Source organism: Eumetopias jubatus, unplaced genomic scaffold, assembly GCF_037043125.1.
Source record: "Eumetopias jubatus isolate StellerSeaLion01/CBP00866 unplaced genomic scaffold, mEumJub1_p1.0 scaffold_2, whole genome shotgun sequence".
NCBI classification, from domain to species: Eukaryota; Metazoa; Chordata; class Mammalia; order Carnivora; family Otariidae; genus Eumetopias; species Eumetopias jubatus.
Window position 1 is genome coordinate 164,563,474 of NW_028274808.1, and position 27,297 is coordinate 164,590,770.

Below are 27,297 nucleotides of genomic sequence, written 5' to 3' on the forward strand. Positions count from 1 at the left end.
TTTTTGAGGAATCTCCATACTGTTTCTACAGTGGCTGTACCAAGTTACGTTCCCACCAAGAGTGCACAAGGCTTGCCCGAGGGGAGGGATGTAGAGGTTGGGCAAAATGGGTGAGGGGGGAGTGATGGGAGATATTGTCTTCCAGTTATGAAATGAAAAAGACATAGGAATGAATAAAAAGTACAGAATAGGGAATATAGTCAATGGTATTGTAATAGCATTGCATGGTGACAGAAAGTAGCTACTCTTGCAGTGATCTGAGTATGTTAACACATGGAGTTGTTGAATCACTATGTTATATGTTTGAAACTAATGTAACATCGTGTGTCAATTATACTCAAATAAAAAATAAAAAATAAATAAAAGAAGAATGCTTGATAAAAAAAAGGAGTTCAAGTTATAGTATTGAATAATCAAATACCCTTTACCCTCATGGAGCTTACATTCTAGTTGGGAGGCACTATAAAATAAGTAAATATAAAACATATGAAGTGGTAATGAATGAATACAGAGAAATGAGGCAAAACGTTTGATAGGAAGAAGGGTCAGGATGGTGGTGAAGTTCTAGTTCTAGTGCATGACAAAGGAAGTGTCACCCATTAGGTGACATTTGAATAGAAATCAGCAGTGTTAAAGAAGAAAGTCAAGCAGATACCTGGAGAGTGCTTTGCCAGAGGGAATAGCAGGAGCAAAGGCTCTGAGGTAAGAATGTGCATGGAGCAGCAAGGAGAACAGTAGTGTTTGTCGTAAAATTAACAAGGGTTAAAAGAGGTAGGAAAAGTTGGTGTATTAGGTTTCAGATCATCTGAAGTCCTTAATACATTGAAAGGATGTTGGGTTTTGTTTTTGTTTTTTGTTTTTTTGCCTGACTGAATACAGGAATGTGATAGAAAAGTGTTGATTGGAGGAGTGATATGACTTAGTATTTTCTGTGAGACCCATTATCCTTCTGAGTGAAGGATAAACTATAGGAAGCCAATTGTGGAAGCAGGAAACTAGTTACAAATAATCACAATAATCAAGGAAAAAGTTGATGATGGTGAAACAAATGAGAATTTATCAGAATCTGTAAATAACTTGAAAATGGGGATGCCAAGGTATTTTGAAGACCAGATGTGGAATTGTAGAGTAAAAGAGGCATGAAGAATGAGTCCAAGATTTTTTCACTGAAAACTTGGAAGAATAAAGTTGTCATTTAATGAAATGGAGAAGAGAGAGAAGACTTTTTTTGTTTTTTGTTTTGTTTTGTTGGTTTTTTGTTGTTGTTGTTTTGTTTTGGAGGATATTGAAGATCAAGAGTTCTATTTTGAAATTTTAAGACTGAGGTGTCTATTAGCTATCCAAATAAAAACATTAAGGAGGCAGTTATACATGCATGTTGGGATTTCAAGGGAAGTATTTGCACTTGGAATATAGCCTTTGCATTCTTCAGACTATATACGTGATACTCAGTCATGAGATTGGATGAGATTATCTTGGGAGTGAAGAGAAGGGAACTGAGTATTATTAAACTGGAGCACTGCATTGCTTAGGCATATGAAAGATGCAGGGGAACTAGCAAAAGGGACTGAGAAGGAGTGGCCACTGAGGTAGGAGAAAAACAAGACTCCGTTGGTGTCCCAAGTTTTGAGTGGGCCAAATATTTCATGAAACAAAAACTGACTAGCTGATTCAAATTCTGCAAATGAGCTAGTAATAAGAATATTTATAGCTTTCCAGAAGCTAGACAATTTTTATGACTTAGAATCTTGGTATTGGAACTGGCTGTCTCTATACATGAAGAAATTTCCTCAAAAATAAAACTATTTCTATAAAATGTTCATGTCTTCCAGAGGAGGCATGACATGGCTGTGTCTTATAATCTTTGCAAATTGGAATGTTTGCAAAGGCCCTGTTGTCCCCTTTTTAAAATGATATGATGTCTTTCCTTCATTATTATGACCGTAATATTACAGAATACTTACTATGTGTGAAATCATTGTTTTAAGTAATTTACGTTAAATATTAGCAAGAACCTTATGTACTATAGACAGCAGGAATTCAAGAGAAGGAAGTGAGCCATAACAAGCTGGGAAATTTACTCAAGGTCAACTGAAAATTGTTATATTCAGAATTCAAACCCCAGTAGACTTCCCAATGGTAGCATTCATCCTTAATCACTACACTAAACTGCCCCCCTCTAGATGCAGTCTCACCTCATGAATTCAGAATAGTCCAACTATCCATACTGAAAAGAATTTGGATTTCTCTTGATTATATGTTAGGTTTTTCACTTGGGTGCTTTTTCTTCAGCCGTTTAAGTTTCGGTCTTTGTGATTGATGCAGTGCTATGGTGAATCTAGAAAGCCTTTCTTTTGCTTTCCAGATTGTATTTGTTTCTCACTTCAACTCCCTGTGTTGCAGATGCCACACACTTCATGTGCATATCCCTTCCTCTTTTGTATCCATCTCGGAAAAGCGGGACGACAGTAAAACTTTTGATGCATGTGCATTGGGGAAGTTCCTTGAATTTTTTCAAGAAATTGTCCTTCCGTGTGATATTTCATATCAGTAGGTCATAATTTTGATGAAACTTCTCAGGGAATGCATAACTGTGGAAGGTTAAATTCGCAAATTTATAAATGCTTAGAGGACCTTATAGTTTAAAATTTCAAGATCTGAAGTAATGGATTTCTCATGGTAGACTGATCGAGATATTATTGACATGTCCAAGACTTTTCTCATCCTAGCAGTACATGTCTGGGAAGAGGACAGCCACACCTCTTATTCTCCCATGAATGGTACAGGGGATAGGCAGTATTGTGTGTTTGATCCCATGCAGCAATCTTAAGGCAGATAACATTTTGGAATTACTTTGCAAAACATATGCCCTAAATAAACATAAATCATATGACCTGATTTGGGAATCCTGTAATTGAAAAACAGAATTCCAAATTTTATTACCTTTATGCAATGCCAAAATTGAATCTAAGAACTTCTTAACAAGTGGATATTTGTATGGAAAAAAATGGTAATCTATATGTTCTGGAGTATATTTGGTGTTTGAAAGGACCAAAAAATCTATTTTTATCTCTCTGCACAGATTCTGAATCCACTGACAAACATGCGTAGAAGACAGGCAAACAAACCTTTCTAATTAGTGATTGAAGTGGGGATGTAGAATAGGGTTAGGGATCTGGACTCATGGTTTTGCCAGCACTGCTGTGCACCTACTGACTCTAACTTTCCACTGAGATTTGGAGAGAGTTTTTTCAGATCAAGTTTGGAGTTCAAAGAATGGAAAAGAGACAAGAATTTATTAAGAAATGATTTTTTTATATATTACATTTAGCCAGTTGAGCAATATGGAACAGACTTCTCTGAGAGGTAGAGTAAGAGATGGGAAAAAAATGAAGAGTGTAGATTTACACAGAAACATGAGCTGGGGAAATATGATTCTTCCTGCCACAAAAATTAGTCATTTTAATCTGTCTAGCAAATACACACATGCATAATTTTTTAAGGCTTCCTGCATCGATGAATGTCCATTCCTACTGTTATAACTCTGTGATGGTCTATTTTATGTGTCCACTTGGCTAAGCTATGGTACCCAGATATTTGTCTAGATGTTGCTGTGAAGACAGTTTTTACATGTGAGAATCAGTAGACTTTGAGTAAATCAGCTCATCCTTTATAATGTGGATGGGTTTCATTCAATCAGATAAGGCTTTATGAGACTTTTCTCATGGTCCTGAGGTCCCTCCAGGAAGAAGAGATTCTACTACCAGACTGGTCTCTGACTCAAGACTGAAACATCGACTCTTCTCTGTTCTTCAGTCTGCTGGCCTGCCTTGCAAGTTTTTGCCTTTGAAGTCCCCACAATTTCTTGAGTCAAAACCTTAAGATAAATCTGTTTGTTGTATCTGTCTCTGTCCATCCATCCATCAACCTATCCATCCATTCCATCCATCTTATGGCTTCTATTTCTCTGGAGAACCCTGACTGAAACAATTCATAAGGATTGTTCCCACCCCAGATTTTACATGACTTATTATATAAATCTAGAATCTAACTCTATCTTCTCTAGTATATTATAAACTTTTTAAGGCCTGAGAATTTTTTTTTTTTATTTGTAAATCCTTTGTTAAGGTTTAGTTGTCTGTGATTATTTAAGTTTGATGTTTTACTCTTAGAAATTGTATATTGGGGGCGCCTGGGTGGCTCAGTCGTTAAACGTCTGCCTTCGGCTCAGGTCATGATCCCAGAGTCCTGGGATGGAGTCCCACATCAGGCTCCCTGCTCCGTGGGAAGCCTGCTTCCCCCTCTCCCACTCCCCCTGCTTATGTTCCTACCCTCACCGTGTCTCTCTCTGTCAAATAAATAAATAAAATCTTTAAAAAAAAAGAAATTGTATATTGACTATTATAGAAGAAATATCTAATAGGAAATGCATTATTAAGTATGGTGCATAAAATTAACAGGTGAAGTATTGGGACTCTCAGTTCATAGTACTCAGTTCAGCAATACATGGGGATGGAGCTGTGTCTAGGTTCCAGAGTCAATTATTGGTAATTGGTAATTTTAGATAATTGTTTTCAAACACTCTTCCAGATATAGAATTTTCTGTGTATCTGAGGAATGCACATTCCCTGATGGACAGAAAATGCACCACTTTTTTCATTATATATGACTTACATTCTTTTTTCCCATTATGCCCTACATTTTACTACCTTTACTTCCTCCCCACTTTTATTATTTGACCCCAGCATGTATCTGAATTTCATATATACTTCAGGGTTCAGGCTAAATACAACTTCTGTCATAAAGTCTTCCTTAAGTTTCCTCTACTGTTTCTATTTCTCTTTAACTGTACCTTTCCTAAGTTTTATTAATTTCTAATTTTTATTTTATATATAGTATTTTCATAACAGGTAGGATCCATTTTCATCTTTGTAAACCCAGAACAACATAGAAGTAGCTTAAACACTGAAAATTATTTGTTAAAAAGTGAACTGATGAGTGCACATGATGTTATGTTCTTTTGGCAATTTACAGTTAGAGACATAAAAGTAAGAGCCTAAAAGTTTGGTAACTGAACCCAGAATTCATGTCTACTTTTTAAATATCTCTCGATGTTTTTCTGGATGAATTCAGTGGTTTATCCTGACGTATCATCTTTGTTCCTTATCTCTTTTTCTATTTGAAAACTAGAATAATACCAAGATTTTACTTACCATATTGTGATAGTATCAAGAATCAGGGCTTTTATGATAACTGAGCAAAGTGGAGCAGCTACGTATGAACTTTTCCCACTAAAGCTATTTGTACTGTGTATTAGCTATGCCTGTCCCCCTTCCTTCCATGTCCATAGCCTCAGTATCTAATGTACTGTCAACCATTGTTTGGCCCAGCATGCTATTTTGGCCACAGGAATAGATAATTTAGGGAGAGATTAATGCCAGGGTGTGAAGACCAGATGAGGATCAAACAAACTTCATGACGAAATTATGCGCTTCTATTAATTACTTAGGCAGGTCTGCATTTTGTGTGAAGTTTCTTCCATTAGTAGAAAGACAATAATATTGAATTAACTAGTTCTATTAAATGTGAGACATGTGCATAATTGCAAGTCTGACCACGTAGTAAGAAGACTATAGGGCACACACTTTCATCAACTATGTTTTGATTTGACTGAGTTAGAACTCAAGATGACTCACTTCTTCACCTTTATTCACTAATGCTGTTTTCTCAGCTACCTTGCAAGAAAACAAAGTGTCATAATGTACATTGGATCTCGAATGTTAAATGCACTGTTCCTTACTGCAAAATGCTTATACTAGAAGCTATTGTACTTGTTGTCCTGAGTGAATGGACATTCCTTTTCATGTTTCTTTTGCTTATTTCTTATGCAGATAATTATAACCTCTAAATGAGAACACGAAGAACAATAGCACACTTTGATCATTTTCCGGAAGTTATACAAATAGAATGGGTAAATGAAATTGGATTTTTCGATTACATATAAAATAGCACAGACTTTAATGACCTTCTTATCTCAGGGAAGCACTTATTAAGGATTAGCAATTTAAAAGAGCTTGGAGGTATTAGCATCTGCAAAGGGTTTAAGAAAGTTGGATTATCAAGACACACGCTCTATATCTTTCTCTTCTTCGTGCTAGATTGAGGGAATAATTATGGGTAGAAAGATTTTCCCATTTCCCCCAAGACTCTCTGCTCAGAGTTTACTCTTTAGAATTCATAACTCTTTCAATGGAGATTAACACTTTATCAACAGGTATTCTAAAAAAGATCCCGTCAGTTGCTAAGCAGGATTCACAGCTGCTTGCTAAATCCCACCCCTACACATGTTAGTTCCCTCACAAGTGCAGCCATTAATGCCCTATGAGTTAGGAACACTGCAGTCAAGTATACTTAGCAGGTAGCATGATGTTCCCTTTACCAACCAATGTTGGGTCTTTGCCAACCTATAATCCTGGTACGTAAGCCTCATCCTTTATCTTAAGCAGTTTCTACTGTTGGATTCCATACAAAAGTACAAAGTAATTCTGCCATATAATGTTATTAAATACTCTTTTTAGGCTCCACCATAGAATGAGTGTAAGGTTTCCTTCTATTTGTGTTTACTGTTAAAACCAGAAGCCATGTCATTAACACAGGTTACACTGCTAGACTCTGAATGGCTAAGTTGAAGTGGTTGTTTAGATAAGTCATAATTTATTCCAAAGAAAAGATATCTGGCCTGAGAAGCAGGCGGTCAGAATAAGGGTTAAAGGTAACTGTTGTAACCTGTCCAAGGATTTTCCACAAGATTCAGGGAGAAAGTACACCAGTGATACCTTATATGAGGGCCCATTGGCCCCCTAAATGCATGTTCAATCCATTGATGTTACTAAATAATATGATTAAGCATCTACAGAATAAATATACTTCATTATTATGTATTATGAGATACGTCTTGCATTACCACTCAGCTTGAGTTATGGATAGGACATCAGCAAGTTGGTGGCTATGGAATGTAATAGGGCTTACCTGCTTGCAGAAGCACCTTCAACCTCCATGCCACAGCACAACTTGATTCTGTGCCATTCCATACCAAGTTGGAAGAAACGAAATTTTCGTCATCTCTCTCTCTAAATCATTCTGGCAGCCTCATGGCAATCAAGACTATGTCAGGAGGGGATCATGGTGCAAGTGTTTTTGTGCTTAAGGACTTTATGTCTTTACATCCGTGCAAAACAATGACACACAGTAGAGGCTAAATATATGGGTAGAATACTGAATGATCACACGTTACATTATAATATGGACAAATTATTCATAGTAGGGGCGCCTGGGTGGCTCAGTCGTTAAGTGTCTGCCTTCTGCTCAGGTCATGGTCCCAGGGTCCTGGGATCGAGCCCCGCATCGGGCTCCCTGCTCAGCGGGAGGCCGGCTTCTCCCTCTCCCTCTGCCTTCCGCTCCCCCTGCTTGTGCTCTCTCTCTCTCTCTCTGTCTAATAAATAAATAAATAAAATCTTTAAAAAATATATTTTATAAAAAAATTATTCATAGTAGTTTATTTATATTGCTTAACCCCTTTATAAAGCACATCTCGTACTCAACTGCATAATGTCTAAGGCTTTGTTGGATTTTAAATAATTATTAATATGTATGTGCTTTTCCCAAATTGCGACACTGTTCATCCAAAGTAGATAAGATGATGGTGTTTAAGGATACAAACTTGTAATAAGGAAATAAGCCATAGAGATCGAATGCATAGTATAATGAATATAGACAGTAATGTACCGTAATTATGTAATATGATAAATATTGCTACGATGGCAATCCGATCACAGTATATAAATGTATCGAAGTAACTTTATGTATGCTGTATGCTATACACCTGAAAATTACATAATGTTACCTGTCAAATTTATTCAATAAATAAATAAAAAGAAAAAACGAAATACATAAAAGAAGATTTTCCTTTCTAGTCTATATTCTTTCTCTATTCTATTTCCTCACATTCTAGTCACGTAAATTACAATTATAAATATTCTGCCTGGAAATTAGGATTTGATGCAACTCCCCTATTAACAAGTTGACTCCAGTCTGTTTATTTATTATTCTCCTTACCTTTTTTCAAATCTTCATTTGTCAAACTCTCAATTAAACTTCCATTTCTTATACTAAATATGTCCATCCAGGTAAATTGGCCAGTTGCTGGCATTATATCAGGAGTGAGCAACCAACCTCTCTCACCACAAGTAACTCATATAATACCTCATATTTTTCAATTTACTCTTTTATTTCTCTCTTAATATCAAAGTTATACACACACGTGCATATAATCACTTTCCTCAATAGCATTGATAATTACTGCATTCTTATTCATTAATTTTATCAGATCAATTTTAATGCTTATAATATGGCAGGCATTTTGTCAGGATGCAAAGGTAGGTAATACCTAATCACTCCCTTGAAGGTTCTCTCGGAAGCATGCCATTTCCTGTTTATAGTCACTTGCTGATAATGGGCATAGCCTGGTGTTCTAATCCTGGCCCCATCAGGCTCCACTAGGACCACCAATATATGTGGTTGTTGTGGATGTGGATTTGGGATTCAGCCTGGGGTGATTCAGTCTCCTTATCATCTGCTTGTTTACTTCTGTGATGGGGGGAGAATTATTTTACTTCTGTATTGCTCAATAAATGTGATTTAAAAATAAAAATTATAGCAGTACTTATTTCACAGGGTTGCAGTGAGGCTTTAATGACAGGTTATGTACTAAACTCAACATAATACTTGGCATGTTATACCCACTTAATAGCGGTGTGTGCATGTGTGTGATTGTTTTGAAACATTTGAAAATGATGGATCTACATAATTGTAATTAATTTTTTTGGACAAAAGACAATATGAGATCTTTTAGATAATTTGGTGAGTATTTGCATCTTGATTTTGTACTTATTTGTGATTTTTTTAACTTCAACTTCATGTAAATATCACAAAAATTAATATAGTTTTTAACATTAAGATAATTTGCTTTTATATTTTATATAATAAAATAAAATATTTTATATTTTATATTATATGTATAATATGTGGGGCTATATCCCACATATTATAAAATCTTGAGTAAAATTTACAAAACAATTATAAAGCCACGATGGAAGCAGTTATTACTAGAAATTTTGGATTTTATTTTATATGGCTCAGGTAAACAAAGAGGAAGGTTAAGATAATGGCATACTTTTTTATTTGAAAGGACTGAGTTTAAGAGCTATTTACTTACGGAAACTTTATGATGTAAAAATTTAAACATCTGAAGAAAACATCTAAAATAGTGACTTTACTATTCTAGGCTGTTTCCCTTCTTTTTATCTTTCAGGAATACACAATAGATATAATTTTTGCGCAAACCTGGTTTGACAGTCGTTTAAAATTCAACAGTACCATGAAAGTGCTTATGCTTAACAGTAATATGGTAGGGAAAATTTGGATTCCTGACACGTTCTTCAGAAACTCAAGAAAATCTGATGCACATTGGATAACAACTCCTAATCGTCTGCTTCGAATTTGGAATGATGGGCGAGTTCTATATACTCTGAGGTAATACTACTTAAAAAAATGTAGTTGTTCTAATTCATTTTCCATACTAATACTTGATCAATTCGCAAATTTTCCTTTTTCAGTTTTACAAAGAAAGAAGTATGGAGTTCCTTTCATACACTAAAATTTAAAGTGGTGGAATATTTTGGAAACTTTCTTTTTTTAAGCTCAGAGTAACTGGTATATGAAAGGGACTAAAAGCAAAGAAAAATATCTCTTGATATCCCCCTCCTCTGAAACATAGGAGGGTGTGGTGTGACCATTATGTGTTTTAACCCATAATGCAAATGGTTGACTGAGATTTTCTCTAGGAGTCAATCCTGCTATAAAATTCAATAAGGTAGTAAAACACTCCTAAGAAAGGATTAAAAGAAGATTCAAGTTTCAATTCATTGTCTTGAACATATCTTAACATATCAAGAATCATCCCAATCTTATTAAGAATCATCCTTAATGGAAAGAAGTTCATTAAAATTTAAGAGAAAACAATCACCATGCTTAACCATGTATACTCTGTTAATTGTGTGTGTGTGTTTGTTGTGATCCTGAAGTATAAATTTTTAACTGTAAACAGAAATTATACTGAAATATATACAGTGGCAGCTTAGTTGGCTGGAGAGGAAAATGTTAGAATTTTCTTACTCGTGAATGCTATAATATCACCACTTAAAACTTTGAGACATTACAATTATTATTATTTTCTAATATATCACAGTCTGTTATTGTAGGCCAAAATCATTCTTGAAAATTAGACAAAGGATTTTTAATGCTTGAAATTATTTCTTATATTTAATATTTATTTTTTCATTTAAATAGATTGACAATCAATGCAGAATGTTATCTTCAGCTTCATAACTTTCCTATGGATGAACATTCTTGCCCACTGGAATTTTCAAGCTGTAAGTGACAAAATATGTTATAATTTCATAGAATTTCAGCCTCAGACTCTGTTTATTTAAAAGTGTAAAATAAAATGAGATAAAATATAACATATAATTTTCAGAAGTGTGGATTATGTTCGTCTCTCAGATAAAACAGTTACAAATGACGTATTTTTCTTGCTTTTAAATTAAAAAGTGACAATAAATGCATAGTAAATGTATATATTTAATTATATTTTTGCTCACACATTTTGGTTTTATCCAGTGTCTTTTTCCTATTTTGATTAAAGTAGTCCTGAAGATAGGTTTGTGTTCAAATGTTTTAACACTGCCATGAATAAAATATTGTTTCAAATTTTATTCATCTCCTGAGGCAAGATTTAACTTTATTATATTGGATCTTAAAATATGTTTCAAAGATTGGTTTGGTGAATAATATTTACTGCGTGAGTAGCAAATCTTTGAGAAGACTTTAATGAATTGGAAAAACCAAGGTAGAAATAAGCTTATTTTATTCAAAAGAAAGATTGAAACACAGAGAAATGATTAGAACTAAATAATTTGAAAATAAAGAGTATTTTGTTCCAAGAAAATAATTATCTTTGTATATGAATATCAATTTTATTTCACATTTATTGTTTACATGTATTTTTATAAAAGTGTTTTTCTAGATAATATATAATTGAACAAGTCTTGAAAACATGTAAAATGCATTTACAAAATGTTATTGCCTATATACACAAATTGTCTGCTATTTTCCTTCTATTGAAACTTGACTTCTTTATATATCACATTCTAAAATTTATTCACTCTAGATTTTATGTATTCACCAGTATTATCCTGCTTCTTCACTTACAAAATTCCCAAATATCTCTTGTTGCTTTTATTAAAGATTTTCTTGACTTTTCTTAAAGATTTTTGTCTCATTAAAATGTCCTTTTAAATTTATAATCTATCTCACTGCTTTAATTTTCTAACATTAACTTCTCAATGAGTAAAACAGCCAAATCATAACGAAGACTTGATTAATCCAAGCACTCAAGGAATAGTTGAAATGCAAATATTTGAAAATCTAGCAATTATTGTACTTGCCTCCTAGACACCATAACTAAATTCTTGGTGTGATATCTCTTTGGCTTTGATTGTCATTGCTAGAAATTAATAATCTGTCCCTGTGAATCCAATTGGTTATCACTGACATAAATATAATAATCATAGCTAACTTTTGAGATATTCTACATGGATCCAGCAGAGAATTAAGGTTTCTATGCCTAATTTCACAACAAATATATTCAAAAGATTTCAATACATTCCCATTTAAAAAGTCAATATCATTACATTTAGAATAGTTAAGTAACGAGCTCACTATTTTTATCAGTGCACACACTCATATACTATGACTATATTCTATTGCATTGATAATGATAGTTTAAAAAAAATACAAATTATGGAAAAGCAGGAAGGTTAGAGCCTGATAGAACAAGAAAGAAGACATGGAAAAAGAAAAGAGAAAACAGATTTTTAATAGGTTAGTTGAGAGATGAGCTATTTCATTGAATGGCTGATGAGGATATCCTGGTACAAAGTGATACAATGTTTTGAAAATTTTTGAAGTTGATAGTGAATTCTGTTCCTGTAATGTAGTAGACCAATTCTTCTGTTGAAAACAATTTAAAACTTTATATTATTAAAAATCTTCTCAAAAACATGTAAGTGAAATCACCAAGAAGGAATTGAAGCATAAAAAATTAAGCCAGAAAGATTTATAGTCACTTTTGACCCAAGGACATTTGCCAAACAAGGTAAATTTGAGCTTTGACTTTGACAGCCTTGTGGATTAGGGTTCTAATATTACATAATTTCTACATGCAGCTGGGTTACAAAGGCTGGATGCTTAAGGTAACATGGAGAAGCAACACACACATGTGTATGTATGTACAAACATACTAAAGTCTAAAAGAAAAGTTGCCTCTGCAATCAGCATACTGGGGTGAAGTAATTCCTTGAGAGGATATAATTACAAACCCACCTTCACATGAATTTATAGCCCAAATTTCCATCACTTGATTACTCTGAAAACTCCCTGTGGATTTTTCTGACATGTGGCAGAAAAAAAAATTTTTTTTTGAAAGAATACACCTCCATGCTAAGCAACTTCCAAGATGAAAAAGACATTTTCAACACAAATTACTAACAAAGATCTAGTATTCAGGTTATATAACTAATTCAGACCAAAAAGAGAAAGAGAGAGAAAGAGAGAGAGAGAGAGAGAGAGAGAAAGCCCAATAAAGGAATAGGTGATTCAACAAGCAATTCTCCAAAGAAGAAACCTAAGAATCTAATAAACATATGAAAAAATGACTATTTCATTCATAATCAGGAAAATGTGAAATAAAATTAGCTTACAGACCAGCAAAAATAGACTGTCCACATCAAGTTAAATGAGAATATGGATCCAAGTATACTTTCATACTCTGGCTGGTGAGAGAATTTATTGGTATACTCTTTATGAAAAGAAGATTGGCACTGTCTCATAAAGTAGAAATTATATGCAATCTATGACCCCAGCTATTCCATACCTAGGTATAGATCCCAGAGAAACTTGCACTATGTATTTTGTGAGGCATGTATAGTAATGTCACTAGTAGCAGTGTTCTTATTGACCAAAAGGAAACATTATAGGTGTCTCCGACAGTAAAATAGATAAATTTCAGTACATCTTTAGGATGGAACAAATTTGCTAAAGCTACATACATTAGCACGGATGACTACTACAAATATCATATCAAAAGAAGTAAAGTATAAAGTAATGCATCTAGTATGGCAACAATCAAGTAGAATTCAAAAGAACCTAAAATAAGCTATATGTTTCAGAAATGCATATCAGAAAATCTATAACCAAAACACAAGGGAAGGATTATCACAGAAATCAAGTTAGTGGTTACCTCTATTTACAAGAGGGACTACTGTATTGGGGTGGACACATGAGTTTTCCGAGACACTAGCATGATTCTATTTTTTTATTTAAATGGAGTTACATGGATTATCATTATTTAATCATTATATGATTTTTTTAAACTATACACATATATTTTATGCCATGTTTTCTATATTTGACATACCTATAATACAAACATGAATTTCAAAGAACTTGCCTTGGAATAATATTGGTATTGTAACAGTAACAGACTTGAATCTTGCTAATCCATATATTTTTATTTTTATTTTATCTAGATGGGTACCCTAAAAATGAAATTGAGTATAAGTGGAAAAAACCTTCTGTAGAAGTGGCTGATCCTAAATACTGGAGATTATATCAGTTTGCATTTGTAGGGTTACGGAACTCAACTGAAATTTCTCACACAATCTCTGGTAAGAAGGAAACACCAATCACTGAATGATGCTAGCATCAAATGACTATGGATTTAAATTATAGGTTGGAATCTATACTTTTATATATTTTAATAGCAAAAATAAAACTGTTTTTTTCTTCCAGGGGATTATATTATCATGACAATTTTTTTTGACCTGAGTAGACGAATGGGATATTTCACTATTCAAACCTACATTCCGTGTATCCTGACAGTTGTTCTTTCCTGGGTGTCTTTTTGGATCAATAAAGATGCAGTACCTGCAAGAACATCACTTGGTATGATACGAATATTATGCTATAGTGTCATGAGATTGTTAAAATATTTTAATGTGAAGAAAGTTTATAGTTGAATGTATTAGAATATTCCTCTACATTACAATCTAGCAAAAATTTACAAGTACTCTAGTGCTTTATGAAATGTTGAAATGAATATATGACAAACAAGTAGGAAACAGAATCACAAAGAATTTAAAATTTCAGAATTTTTAAAATTTTTCCTGCTAATGGAGTTCAAAGGAAACATAAATACTCAGCAGGAATTAATAAACAAAAACCACACATAATCCATGAATCTCAATTTGGTCTGTATTTTTAATCACTCTTCATCAAGATTTTATTTTATTTTTTAGCTGAATCACTGATAGCCAGCATTTATTAACCGATGTGTGTTTAGAAGGCTTTGAAATCCCCTGCTCTTACAATGGTGCTAATCAACAGTGAACTTTTCTAAAGGGCAAGTCACTGAAAGGGACAAGAAACTTCTGGGCTTCTGTAATCTATAAAATGTGTAATTAGTCTATGAATATTTTGAGAGATGCCTGTACAATAACACTGATTAAAAGGGTAATTTGTAATTCATACTTGAAAAAATAGACTTTTGGTTTCTTTCTTTAGCAATCAATTGCAATAATCAAAATCATATAAAAATGTGTCTAATTACTACACGTTTGTTTAAAAGAAAATAGCATCCATTTATGTATTGATATACAAAGACAACTTATTGATCAATTTCATTCCCAAGATCAGTGCAAGACATGAATCACACTACTGATAATTGTGTCTTAAAAAATATAAAGTTGGGACAGTCTGTTTTCAACAATAGGGAGGTTTTCTTGTGGTTTCTATGATAGCTGTATTAATAAATACAGTAAAATGAAAATCACATAAAAGTGGCAAGATAAAGCCTGAGGCACCCAGCTCTAAACTTGGAAAATGCAGTATCCTTGGGAGTCTAAAGAGAAATGTACATATAGCCAGTGAAGAAAATGTACTTAATACCTGAGTTTTGTTTCCTATTTAAACTATTATTATTATTTCTAATTATTTTATGTTTAGACCATACTTTAGAGTAAATAAATTATTTCAAATTCTTTGTTTGCTACCATGAATATGACTTAAATATTACATTTTTGTTTTTAAATATTATTCTCATATTTTTTCCCAAAGAAAATTTGAATGGATTATTTCTTTTTTTAATGTTTATAGCAGCTTTATTCACCATAGCCCCAAACAAGAAATAACCCAATGTCTGTCAATGGGTGAATGAATAAGTAAATTGTAAATTATGGCCAATGGAATATGTCTCTGTAATAAAAAGGAGCATACTACTGATACACAACACAGAGCTACAATATGGATGAATCTCAAAAATAGGATGCTGAATCAAATAAGCAAGACACAAAAGCATACATACTATAAGCTTGTTTATATGAAGTTTTTTTCTAAAATATTTTATTTATTTATTTGATAGGGAACACAAGCAGGGGGAGTGAGAGAGGGAGAAGCAGGCTTCCTGCTGAGCAGGGAGCCCAATGTGGGGCTCAATCCCAGGACCCTGGGATCATGACCTGAGCCGAAGGCAGATGCTTAATGACTGAGCCACCCAGGTGCCCCCATTTATGTGAAGTTCTAAAACAGCAAAACTAACCAGTGGTGTTAGAAATCAGATCAGCAGTTGTCTTTTTTTTTAAATTTTATTATGTTATGTTAATCACCAAACATTACATCATTAGTTTTTGATGTAGTGTTCCATGATTCATTGTTTGTGCATAACAACCAGAGCTCCATGCAGAACGTGCCCTGTTTAATACCCATCACCAGGCTAACCCATCCCCCCACCCCCTCCCCTCTAGAACCCTCAGTTTGTTTCTCAGAGTCCATCGTCTCTCATGGGTCATCTCCCCCTCCGATTTCCCCCTCTTCATTTTTTTGTTTCTTACTATCCTCTTTTTTTTATTTTTAACATATAATGTATTGTTTGTTTCAGAGGTACAGGTATGTGATTCAACAGTCTTATACAATTCACAGCGCTCACCATAGCACATACCCTCCCCAATGTCTATCACCCAGCCACCCCATCCCTCCCACCCCCCACCACTCCAGCAACCCTCAGTTTGTTTCCTGAGATTAAGAATTCCTCATATTAGTGAGATCATATGATACATATCTTTCTCTGATTGACTTATTTAGCTTAGCATAATACCCTCTAGTTCTGTCCATGTCGTTGCAAATGGCAAAATTTCGTGTTTTTTATGGCTGCATAATATTCCATTGTGTATATATATATATATATATATATATATATATATATATATATCACATTTTCTTTATCCATTCATCTGTTGATGGACATCTTGGCTCTTTCCATAGTTTGACTATTGTGGACATTGCTGCTATAAACATTGGGGTGCACGTACCCCTTTGGATCCCTACCTTTGTATCTTTGGGGTAAATACCCAGTAGTGCAATTGCTGGGTCGAATGGTAGCTCTATTTTCAACTTTTTCAGGAACCTCCATACTGTTTTCCAGAGTGGTTGCACCAGCTTGCATTCCCACCAACAGTGTAGGGGGGTTCCCCTTTCTTCACATCCTCGCCAACATCTGTCATTTCCTGACTTGTTAATTTTAGCCATTCTGACTGGTGTGAGGTGGTATCTCATTGAGGTTTTGATTTGGATTTCCCTGATGCCGAGCGATGTTGAGCACTTTTTCATGTGTCTGTTGGCCATTTGAATGTCTTCTTTGGAAAAATGTCTGTTCATGTCTTCTGCCCATTTCTTGATTGGATCATCTGTTCTTTGGATGTTGAGTTTGGGAAGTTCTTTATAGATTTTGGATACTAGCTCTTTATCTGATATGTCATTTGCAAATATCTTCTCCCATTCTGTCGGTTGTCTTTTGGTTTTGTTGACTGTTTCCTTTGCTGTGCAAAAGCTTTTTATCTTGATGAAGTCCCAATAGTTCATTTTTGCCCTTGCTTCTTCCATAATATTTATATGAAGCCAAAAAGAATGCCATGGTGTCATCAAAGGGGATAGCCAATGGTGGAATTGTGTTGTTATCTGAGTTCATATTTTTTAGTATTAGCATATTGACTATAAAGATAAGCCATAGCCAGATCTAACTTGAAGAATATCTCTTATAATTGTGAGCCGTATGTATTTGGAGCTCAAGAGTTTTTTTAAAACAAGTATATGCACATACATAGATACATATATATGTCACTGAAGTACAATTTCCCGAGCTTATTTATTCCACGTTGTGTTTTAGCAAACATTTACCAAATGCTTTTTACGAAACAGGCAGTGTTCTAAGTGCTTCAGTGTTAACAGTGAACCGTAGCTATAAAATCCCCATGTTCATGGCATTCATGTTTTAGTGGGGTGTGCAGGTAATGTACAAATATAAAGAGTATAGAACGTCAGTGAGTAATGAGGCTATGAAGAGAAACCAAAGTAAATGGAAAGAGAATGGCAGGGGATGTGTGTAAATATGATGTTTGCTATCTTATCCTGTGGAGTCAGGCTACACCCCTTTGAGGAGGTAGCAGAGACCCAGTGAAGCATGGGAGCTAGCCTGGTGGATACGTGATAGAAAGAAAGGCCAGACAGGGACAACCACCAGGTCCTAAAGTGGGATCTTCCTTGCCATCATGACTGAAGGTCAGAAAAAAGACAACTATGGCTAGAACTGACCGAAAAGTAGTAGAAAATGAGATTGGAGATATGGCTAATTGTTAGATCATATAGGCTTAGTAGGTCACTTTATGGGCTTTAGATTTTATTCTCAATGTGACTTGTAGGATTTTGAGCAGGAAATATATCAATGAATCTGCTTAATAACCCAAATATTTTCTTACTATCGTGGATTCAAATATATTTTCATAGGAAATCCACTTATTTTTAAGCTAACCATGGTGATAAGAATTACTAAATAAAATAAATAAATGTCTGAAAGCTAAGTTCTGCTGTAGGTTTCATTCTTTATGAATAGAAATGTAATAGTATTTTAATAAAGTGAAATTTAATGCAGTCATTAATATTGAAATCAAAACACACATTGTCTTTAAGGGTTTTTTTAGTAAATTGGGACATAAGTATGGAATCCAGGAATACATTTGGAAATCTACCTTTGTCTGAGTGTAGCAATGTTATGATTTAGTCAGTTACCAGAAAAAACCGCATAAGGGGAGGAAGAAGAAAGACTTGTTTATTCATGGAAATCAGCACTTACCATATGCCTAGCTTTGTAGTTTTGGTTTAAAAATAATTGAAGCAAAAATTGTCAGGAATAACAGGAGAAAAAAAAATCTGTAATTATATTTGGATATTTTAACATCCTTTCTCACTCTTTGATAGAACAAGTACATGGAAGAAAATCAATGAAAATGTAGAAAATCTGAATGAAATTATCAACTACTGACTGGTATTTATAGAAGACTATACCTAACTACAGAATATTCCATATTTTCAAGTGCATATGGGGCATTAACCCAGATCTCAATAAAATTTAAAAGACCAAAATTTTCCAGAGTATATTTTCTGACCAAAATGGAAGTAAATTAAGAATTAATATAAATAGGGGCACCTGGGTGGCTCAGTCAGTTGAATGTCCAACTATTGATTTTGGCTTAGGTCACAGTCTCAGGATTGTGGGACTCAGCCCCAAGTCGGGCTCCATGCTGGGGGCATGGAGCCTGCTTGGGATTTTCCCAGCCTCTCTCTCTCTCTCTCATTCCCTCCCCCTTTCTAAAAAAAAATTTTTTTTTAAAGAATTAATATAAATAATATAGATAATAATGACCTTATGTATTTGGAAATTTAAAAATGACCTTTTAGATAACCCTTGGGTGAAAATGGAAATTGGAAAACATTTTAAGCTAAATTTTAATTAGAAATTCACATATAAATATTTGTGAGATGCAACTAAAGCTTTGCTTAGAGGGGAAATTGTAGCTTTACAATGCTAATATTAGAAAGGTAGATATAAAATCAATATTCTAAGTATCTGCCTTAACCGATAAATAAAATAAATACCTTATGTATAAATGTATTGTAAGTACTAAGCAAGATATTGCTGTGTCAGTTTTTTAGATGAAAGGCATAGAGGAGTTAAGAAACTTCCTTAAGATCACAGAGCTAATAGATAAAAAAGTCAGAATTTGAACCTAGATTTGCCACCATGACTCCCAATCCATCATACTCCTGTCTTTACTTTTTTTTTTTTTTCAATCCTAAGCGATGATAAAAGTAAAAAGACAGGTGTGTAAGAGAAATTATTAGGGCATGTTTCAAAGGAGACATGAAGAATAAAGGTGGTATTGCCTTTACTATATCAAAGAGACCCTTTCTATTTTTTTCTTCATCACAGATGTTGTCACTGTATAAATAATTGGCCAAATTAAGAAGAGTTTGACATTACTTTAAGTACTCTTTGGAGAGTACATAATTCCATTCATGGGGCCATATTTTAGTGGACAGAGAATGAGAATTATAGCAGTTTAGGTAAGGAGACATACAGCATGTACAGCCGTGAGTTAGGAGTGTCCAGATTAGCAGTGGTAAGAACCACAAGAAAGCCACGACTAAAGAGAAACAGACATACCCAGAGATACATACACAAGGCTGAGGCCCAGGGAGATACCCAATTTATATGCCGAATTGTTTAAAATATGAAGATTTTTTTCTGTGCTTTTTAAGTGTACCATTGACATAATCTTGCTTGTAGTTTTTGCTTAAACCTTGAGATTAAAAAATAGCTTTATTACAAGTTATTGTATAAGAAAACACCGTATTAGTTTGGATTAATTTTAACTGTATGTGGCAGAAAACCTCAAATCACTGTAGCTTAAATTAGGTAGAAGAGTATTTGTTTTTCATGTGAGAAGCCCAGAGGTACATAGACAAAGGGTGATTTCAGGGTGAGGGGCTCAGATTCCCTCTAGTTTTCTGCTATGTTGTGGATGATTTTAATTCTCACGATTATGTAATGTTCTGATGGCTGTTGATGCTCTGGCCATTCCATTCCAGCAGAAAGCTATGAGGAAGAAAGAAAGATGGGCATTTTCTGTCTCTTTAATGCCATCTTTTATTTTTATTGAAATACAATTGACATTATATTAGTTCTCGGAGTACAACATAATGATTCAATATTTATATCTGTTGCAAAATGATCACCCCATAAGTCTAGCTAACATACATAGTCACAGAATTATTTTCTTGTGATGAGAACTTTGGAGATCTACTCTCAGCAACTTTTAAGTATACAACACAGCCTTATTAACTATAATCACCATGCTTTTTGCATTACAGCCCCATGACCTACCTATTTCACAATTGGAAATATGAATTTTTGACTCCCTTTTTGCATTTTTAATGCTGTCTTTTGGACACTGTTTACACCCTTGACTTGATTCTCCTTGGCTAGATCTCAGCCTGTGTCCACACATAGCTGAGCCAAGGTGGCAAAGAAGTTCTTCCATGCAACCTCATGCCAGCTAAAAATTGGACAGTCTCTTGCTATGGAGGAATGGAAGGATGGGTGTGGGGAGTCAGCTCTTTGTAGTCCACAAATTTAGATGATTAAAACTCATCGCAGATGCAAAGAGCACATCGAACGTAACGTAGCTATGGTTACCGGTCATTTTTTCTGTAAATCACGAGTAATCATTTCCTTTTGTTTCCATTGCTTCTTTCTACTCCCAACATTGCCAAATCAGGTGGAAAAATAAAAATCTGGTGCTATTTTTTTATCTTGTATTTTCCGCTCCCTCCACAGGTATCACTACAGTTCTGACTATGACAACTCTGAGTACAATCGCCAGGAAGTCCTTACCTAAGGTTTCTTATGTGACTGCGATGGATCTCTTTGTTTCTGTTTGTTTCATTTTTGTTTTTGCAGCCTTGATGGAATATGGCACCTTGCATTATTTTACCAGCAACAAAAAAATAAAGACTGCTAGAGACAGAAAGCTGAAGAATAAAAGCTCGGTATGTTGAAAATCTCTATTTTCATAAACAGCAACTTACTGTTAGAGATATTTTGAATGCTCATGTTACACTTGCTTAGACTAATAGGAATTCTTGAGGTACTCTAACAAAAGCCAAATCCCATTAAGATGAAACTGGAGGTTTCAATGACTGTTAGGTCATTGCCCACCAGGAAAAGTATATATAGTTCCCCTTAGAAAAGACTAAGGATCCCCCTTGTAAAGAGTGGTTTCTTACACTGTGAATTTTCCTCAAGTGCTAGACTCTTTGTACCTAAAAAAATATTTAAGATCTCTCTTTGATTCTATTTTTTTGGGTTAGGATTTGGGTGCTAACAACAGGTGGCCCACAAAATTACTTCATTTTTAAAGATAAAGAACGCTCTTTAATGTTAGTATTCAGCTGCGTTTGAAAGTCCTATCTATAAAGTGTTTTCAGTTTGTGTATAATTGTGTGCTTTTAGTCCCTCTTCCCTATCGTGTATCCACCTCAACACGGATAACATCAAATTGATATATTAGAATTGGTTCTATGAATTCTAAGATACTTAAGTGTTGGATGATTGACTATAAATTCTTATTGGAATGGCAATTACAACAACCTTAAAATAATACCTAACACTTTTACTGAATATGCCAGGTGTTTTACGTTCATGATTTCATTTATGCTCCTATGAGTACGAGTTCAGTAATTTGCACAAGAGCAGCCTGAGGAAGTGAAAAATCCAAGACTCATATACAGGTCTTTTTTGGTGCCAGAGCTGAAGCTGGTAATCCTTCCTTTATATTTCCTGTTCTCATAGGACTCAGAAAAGCAAACATCTGTTTCTCCAATATTGACCAAAAAGGCGCTTTATTGCTGATTCCAGTAAATGTTTTCAAAGCAGATTTGTTCCCAAATACCTAAATAAATGAGAACTATATACAACAGCTACGCCTGAGTGGCAAGCTTGTAAGCCTACCATAGAGCCTATATAATGAGGCATGGAGTTGTACATATTATCTCCTAATTTTGTAAGTTCTAGGATGCAATGCTTTTCATCCCTCCTCCCATTTTTCATTAATTTCTTTATAAATCTTTGACATATTTTTAAATTATATTTTACTTTTCATGTCATATTCCAAGGACCAAACCCTATGTAGATTTGCTCTCGGTTTCCCAGAGTATTCCAGGAGAGCAGAGCACATGGCTGGCAGTACACATTTGATAACTTACATTGCAGAATTAGCCTGTGACTTTCTCAATTTGACTTATTTTAGCTTATCCATGGGACATATTGTAGCCCCTGAAAGGACAAACCAACAGAGGGCAATGATGTCAACTTTAATATCCGTTTGCTGAATTTTTAGGTAAAGAAAAATGCAGGTTTTCTACTATTTTCCCTTAATCAAAGCAAATTATCCACTCTGGGTATTCCATTTTATTTTTTACTCACCCATAGCTATGTTCAATTACTACTTTGAAAATTTTACTTCTGGAAATTGTGAATAAAATCAGGAAATGTACAATCTCACATAGATTCTCTAATTTCATTTTAAGAATATATAATGTACATACTGTTATTATATTATCAAAGACACTCAACCAAGTGTCTACTCTGGGACTATTGCTAATCAGTTTGTCACATTTACTCAGTAAACTTAAACATTGGAGTGCAAACATTAAAATTATGATGTTTTTTAATCTTCCATTCACCAAATATTTATTAAGGACACCCGTGTCTTAAGCAATGTTCTAGAATAGTTATTTAAGAAAAAAAAATCTATATTGAGTTATTTAAAATTTAGCATCAAGCCCAGGAAGCAAATAGTAAAGATGAAAAAATATGGAATAAAAATTAAATAAGAGCTTTGAAACACTAAATTTCAAACATCAAAAGTTAAATTGATATATATAACTGACTACGTGGGTACAAAAATATTTTCCTCAGAGCCAAAATAAAGTTCTGTAGTCTTTCCTTTCTGTTCAGTTATGTGATTTATGAGTTCTTTTAATACTAAATGACATTTTGGTTGAAAAACTGGAATCAGTAATCAAATCTGACTCCCTGCTTGGTTCAGTGTTCAGCCATCTGGTCTTGCTAATCAAGTAAATCAGAATGCACTTTTATGAAGAATAAACAGCTCTGCTTGTCGTCGCAAGTGCTCTATTTAATGGTTTGGTGGAGTCTGCTTTTACTTCTGCAAGCCAGGACAATCACACACACAACTTAGACCCAGAAATCTTGCAGGGTCTTGCTTTTAAACCTTTTCAAATGTTCCTTTGTTGTCGTTGTTCTTCTTTCTGTTCTTCTTCTTCCTCTTCCTCTTCTTTCTTCCCTTAACCCCTCCCCCTTCCCTCCTGCTCCTCCTTCTTCTTCCTCTTCTCCTCTCTTTTTCTTCCTTCCATATCCACACTTTTTTCCATAAGTTTAAAATTCTGAGTAGTTTAAAATCTAGCATTTCCTCCTTTTGTTCTTTAGATGACTTATGGTAATAGGTCAGAACCAAAGACCTAGACTAGAGTCATTGAAAGATCAACGTGTCTGTTATTAAGCAAAACCAAAATCACTTTCTTGAGGTCTGACTGCTTAACTGAGAACCCAGAATATTCTAATTTATTTTAAAAAGAGATAATATTTAGATGTGTCCAAATTTAGATTTTTAGCTTCCATGAATCCTCTTAAAAAACATAAATTAATAAAAATGCTTTTTACCTTACTCTACATGTGAAATATTAGGCCCTTTCTCTCCCTCTCTCCCTCATTCTCTCTGTCTCCCCCTTAACTCCCACCTTCCTTCCTTTCTTCCCTCCTTCCCTCCCCCTCCCTCCCTCCCTTCCTTCCTTCCCTCCTTCCTTCCCTCCTTCCGTTCCTTCCTTCCTTCCTTCCTTTCCTTCCTCCCTCCCTCCCTCCCTCCCTCCCTTCCTTTCCTTCCTTCCTTCCTTTCCTTCCTTCCTTCCTTTCCTTCCTTCCTTCCTTTCCTTCCTTCCTTCCTTCCTTCCTTCCTTCCTTCCTTCCTTCCTTCCTTTGATCATTCTTTCCATATCTTTCTTTCCTCTTTATATTTTTATTATGAATACCAATGACATTTTAATTTGGTCCACATTTCCATCCCATCTAATACATATTATTGTGTTTTTATTTATACTCATTAAGAATATGATTCAGATATGTTTATGTAATTATCTATTTTTTAAAAAACTCTAAGTTAAGAATGTTGGAACATGGAATCAAGACTCTATGAAACAGATAAAGGTCATAGGAATGTAACTGTGGTAAGCCACAAGAGTAGTCATGTTGAAACTAGAATATTCCTCCCATAGATGATTAGGAATCTCAGAAAACCATGTCATACATACCTATATCAGGGTCCTGTTTTACCCATTTGAGGACAGACTGACTTATTTGTAACCTTTCAATTTGGTTAAAATGTACAATGATGGAAATTTATTTCACCAACCATGGACAAGACACTTTGGAGAGAAAAAAACAATAGCATATGATTTTTGTCTTCATTAATCTTTAAATCTAGTTATGGAAAAATGTACTATACATAAAGTACAATACAAATTAAAAATTAAAAGTAAACAAAGATCCTATAGGGGAATTAGCTCAATTAGATGACAGATTTCAAATACTTTTTCAGAAGTAAATATTTTCTACAATGAATATAAGTTAAAAAATATTTTAGGGGCGCCTGGGTGGCTCAGTCAGTTAAGCGTCTGCCTTCAGCTCAGGTCATGATCCCAGGGTCCTGGGATCGAGCCCTGCATCAGGCTACCTGCTCTGCGGGGAGCCTGCTTCTCCCTCTGCCTGCCGCTCCCCCTGCTTGTGCTCTTTCTCTCTCAAATAAATAAAATCCTTAAAAAAAATTTAAAGACATTTATCTGAGAGATAGAAAGAGAGAGAGAGAGAGAGAAAGCATGGGGGGAAAGGACAGACAGACACAGAGAAGGGAAGCAGACTCCCTGCTGAGCATAGAGCCTGACACAGGGCTCAGTCTCAGGATCCTGAGATCATGAACCAAGAGTCAGATGCTTAACCAACAGAGCCACCCAGGTCCTCCAATAAAAAACATCTTTAAAGGAGATGTTCATATTGAAATAGAGATAGGTACCATAAAGCCTGAGCTATGTGTTCTATCCCTTGCACTGAGGAAACCTCCAGATACCATATGATGCATGCAGTCTGTGAAACATTGACTCAAGCATATAAGAGTGAGAAGAGGCTATGTCAATGTGAGCCACAGTGAAATAGGATGGCTCCCTTTCATTTCAAGTGTAAATAATTCATTCAAAAAGCTGTAAGCCAATTCTTCCAAAGGGGATTTGACAGAGAAAATTACAGAGATCATTGAAGTAGTTCTTTGAAGAATAAGTTGCAAATTTCAGGAGAAAAAATTAGGAAGAGCATTTAAGACAGAAAGAACCGCATGAGCCGAGTCTTATATGTGAGAATAAAATATAGACTGTTATGTGTTCCAAGCTGTATTGTCCAATGCAGTAACCGTTAGCCATATATGGCTAGGTTGATTTAAATTAATTGAAATTAACCAAAATTTAAAATTCAGTATCTTAGTATCGTTAGTCCACATTTCAAGTGCTCAATCGCTGCATGTGACTAGTGGCTACCATATTGGACTGTGCAGATCTAGAACATTTTTATCATCACAGAAAGTTGTATTGGACAGTGCTGGTCTAGAAAATAGGAATCTTCAGAAAGAAAATAACCTAGGCTGAGGATAGAAAAGTGTTTATGGCCAAGTTGTGGAAAGTCTCCAGTACCGTGGTAAAAATTTTACATTCTGTACTGTGAGCCCTATTAAGCCAAGCATGTTTTTAAAAGCAAGATGGCATATTCATATCTATGTTTCTGAGGGATACGAACAGAATAGAATATACACTTGAATGACAAAAGAGGCAGGGAGATAAATTTGGAAACAATTGCAATAGTTCAAGAAGCAATATATTCCTGAAGCAGGAACCAGGGTATTAGAGTGAAGATAATATGTGGGAAAGTTTTTGTTTTGCCCACAATCCCCAACCTGCAGCCCCTTCTCTGCAAAGAAAAGATCTTGTTTTCAGTTAGTGCATATCTATGTGCATAAACATTTGTCTGCCTTTCAGAATGCTAAAATAATGAAAAGTCACACAGTTTCACAAATTATACATCTTCTTTCCTACAATGATATTTGGCAAAGCTTCCAGAAGGGATCATTTGATATTGATGAGATGTGAAAAACAGGGTTATTTAAATAATTGTAAAGAGTCAGTGGATGTGGGATGTTTTCAATGGATAGAATAGTCATTTAATATCAATTGTGGCAATGGTATATAATGCTCTTCTAGAGGTATATAAATACCACCACCACCAACTCCTTGTTTTTTTCACCTTGATTTCCAAATAACACTCCTTGATATTTTTCTTCCTACTAAACCCATAGATTGTTACAGCTGAAATGGACCAGATGAATCACAAGTAAAAAATCTCATTTAAAAAATTAAATTTAAAAATAATAATAATAATACATGCATGGTTGAAACACATGAACAAATCAAGCAATGCAAAATGTATAAGTGAAGAATAAAATTCTTTGCCTTGAACCCTTGGTCCCAGTCTTCAGAATTAACCACATTTTAACCATTTTTGCCCTTACTTTCCTGTGATGATTATTTCCAGTATACTTCTGATTCTTGAGGTACCAGATTTCAAAATAGTCATCACTCTTTGGTGTAAGAGAAAAATATAGCTTTCCCACTGTCTCCTTATTATTTTCTTCAATATTTTATCTTACCTTTAATAATTATTGCTTAATTTTCCAAATTTTAAATAATACACTTAAATAGCGACTTCTTAATTCATTATTATCGATAATTATAATGCCAATCTGATTATTATTTCTTTGTCAGTAAAGCTTTTTCTTTTCCTACCTGAAAGTGTTCATCTTCATCTCTTTCTCCATGGGGTTAAAATTTCTTAAGAATCAGTACACTTTCTGTTGGTTTTTTTTTTTTTGACTTTAATCATTTCCTCATTGTTTAATATTCCTATCTTTCATTTCTGAGAATTTTCTTGATTCTTTATTTCAATTTACTTCTTTTTTTCCTCTAAAGTTCTCATTAGATGGATTTTAGACCTCTTTGGTTAATTATCCACATCTTCCAGATTTTCTTTTTATCATATTTTTTTTCTTTTTTTCTTTT

At 34.4% G+C, this 27,297-nt stretch overlaps 1 protein-coding gene across 1 annotated transcript in view; it reads left to right on the forward strand.

Moving 5' to 3' along the window:
• GABRG1 (gamma-aminobutyric acid type A receptor subunit gamma1) overlaps positions 1–27,297 on the forward strand; it is an 80,446-nt gene that overhangs the window by 48,367 nt on the left and 4,782 nt on the right. The window contains exons 4-8 of the mRNA XM_028092548.2: positions 9,371–9,591; positions 10,408–10,490; positions 13,707–13,844; positions 13,969–14,121; positions 20,903–21,114. Coding sequence (XP_027948349.1) covers positions 9,371–9,591; positions 10,408–10,490; positions 13,707–13,844; positions 13,969–14,121; positions 20,903–21,114 — 807 coding nt within the window. The remainder of the gene's footprint in view (positions 1–9,370; positions 9,592–10,407; positions 10,491–13,706; positions 13,845–13,968; positions 14,122–20,902; positions 21,115–27,297) is intronic.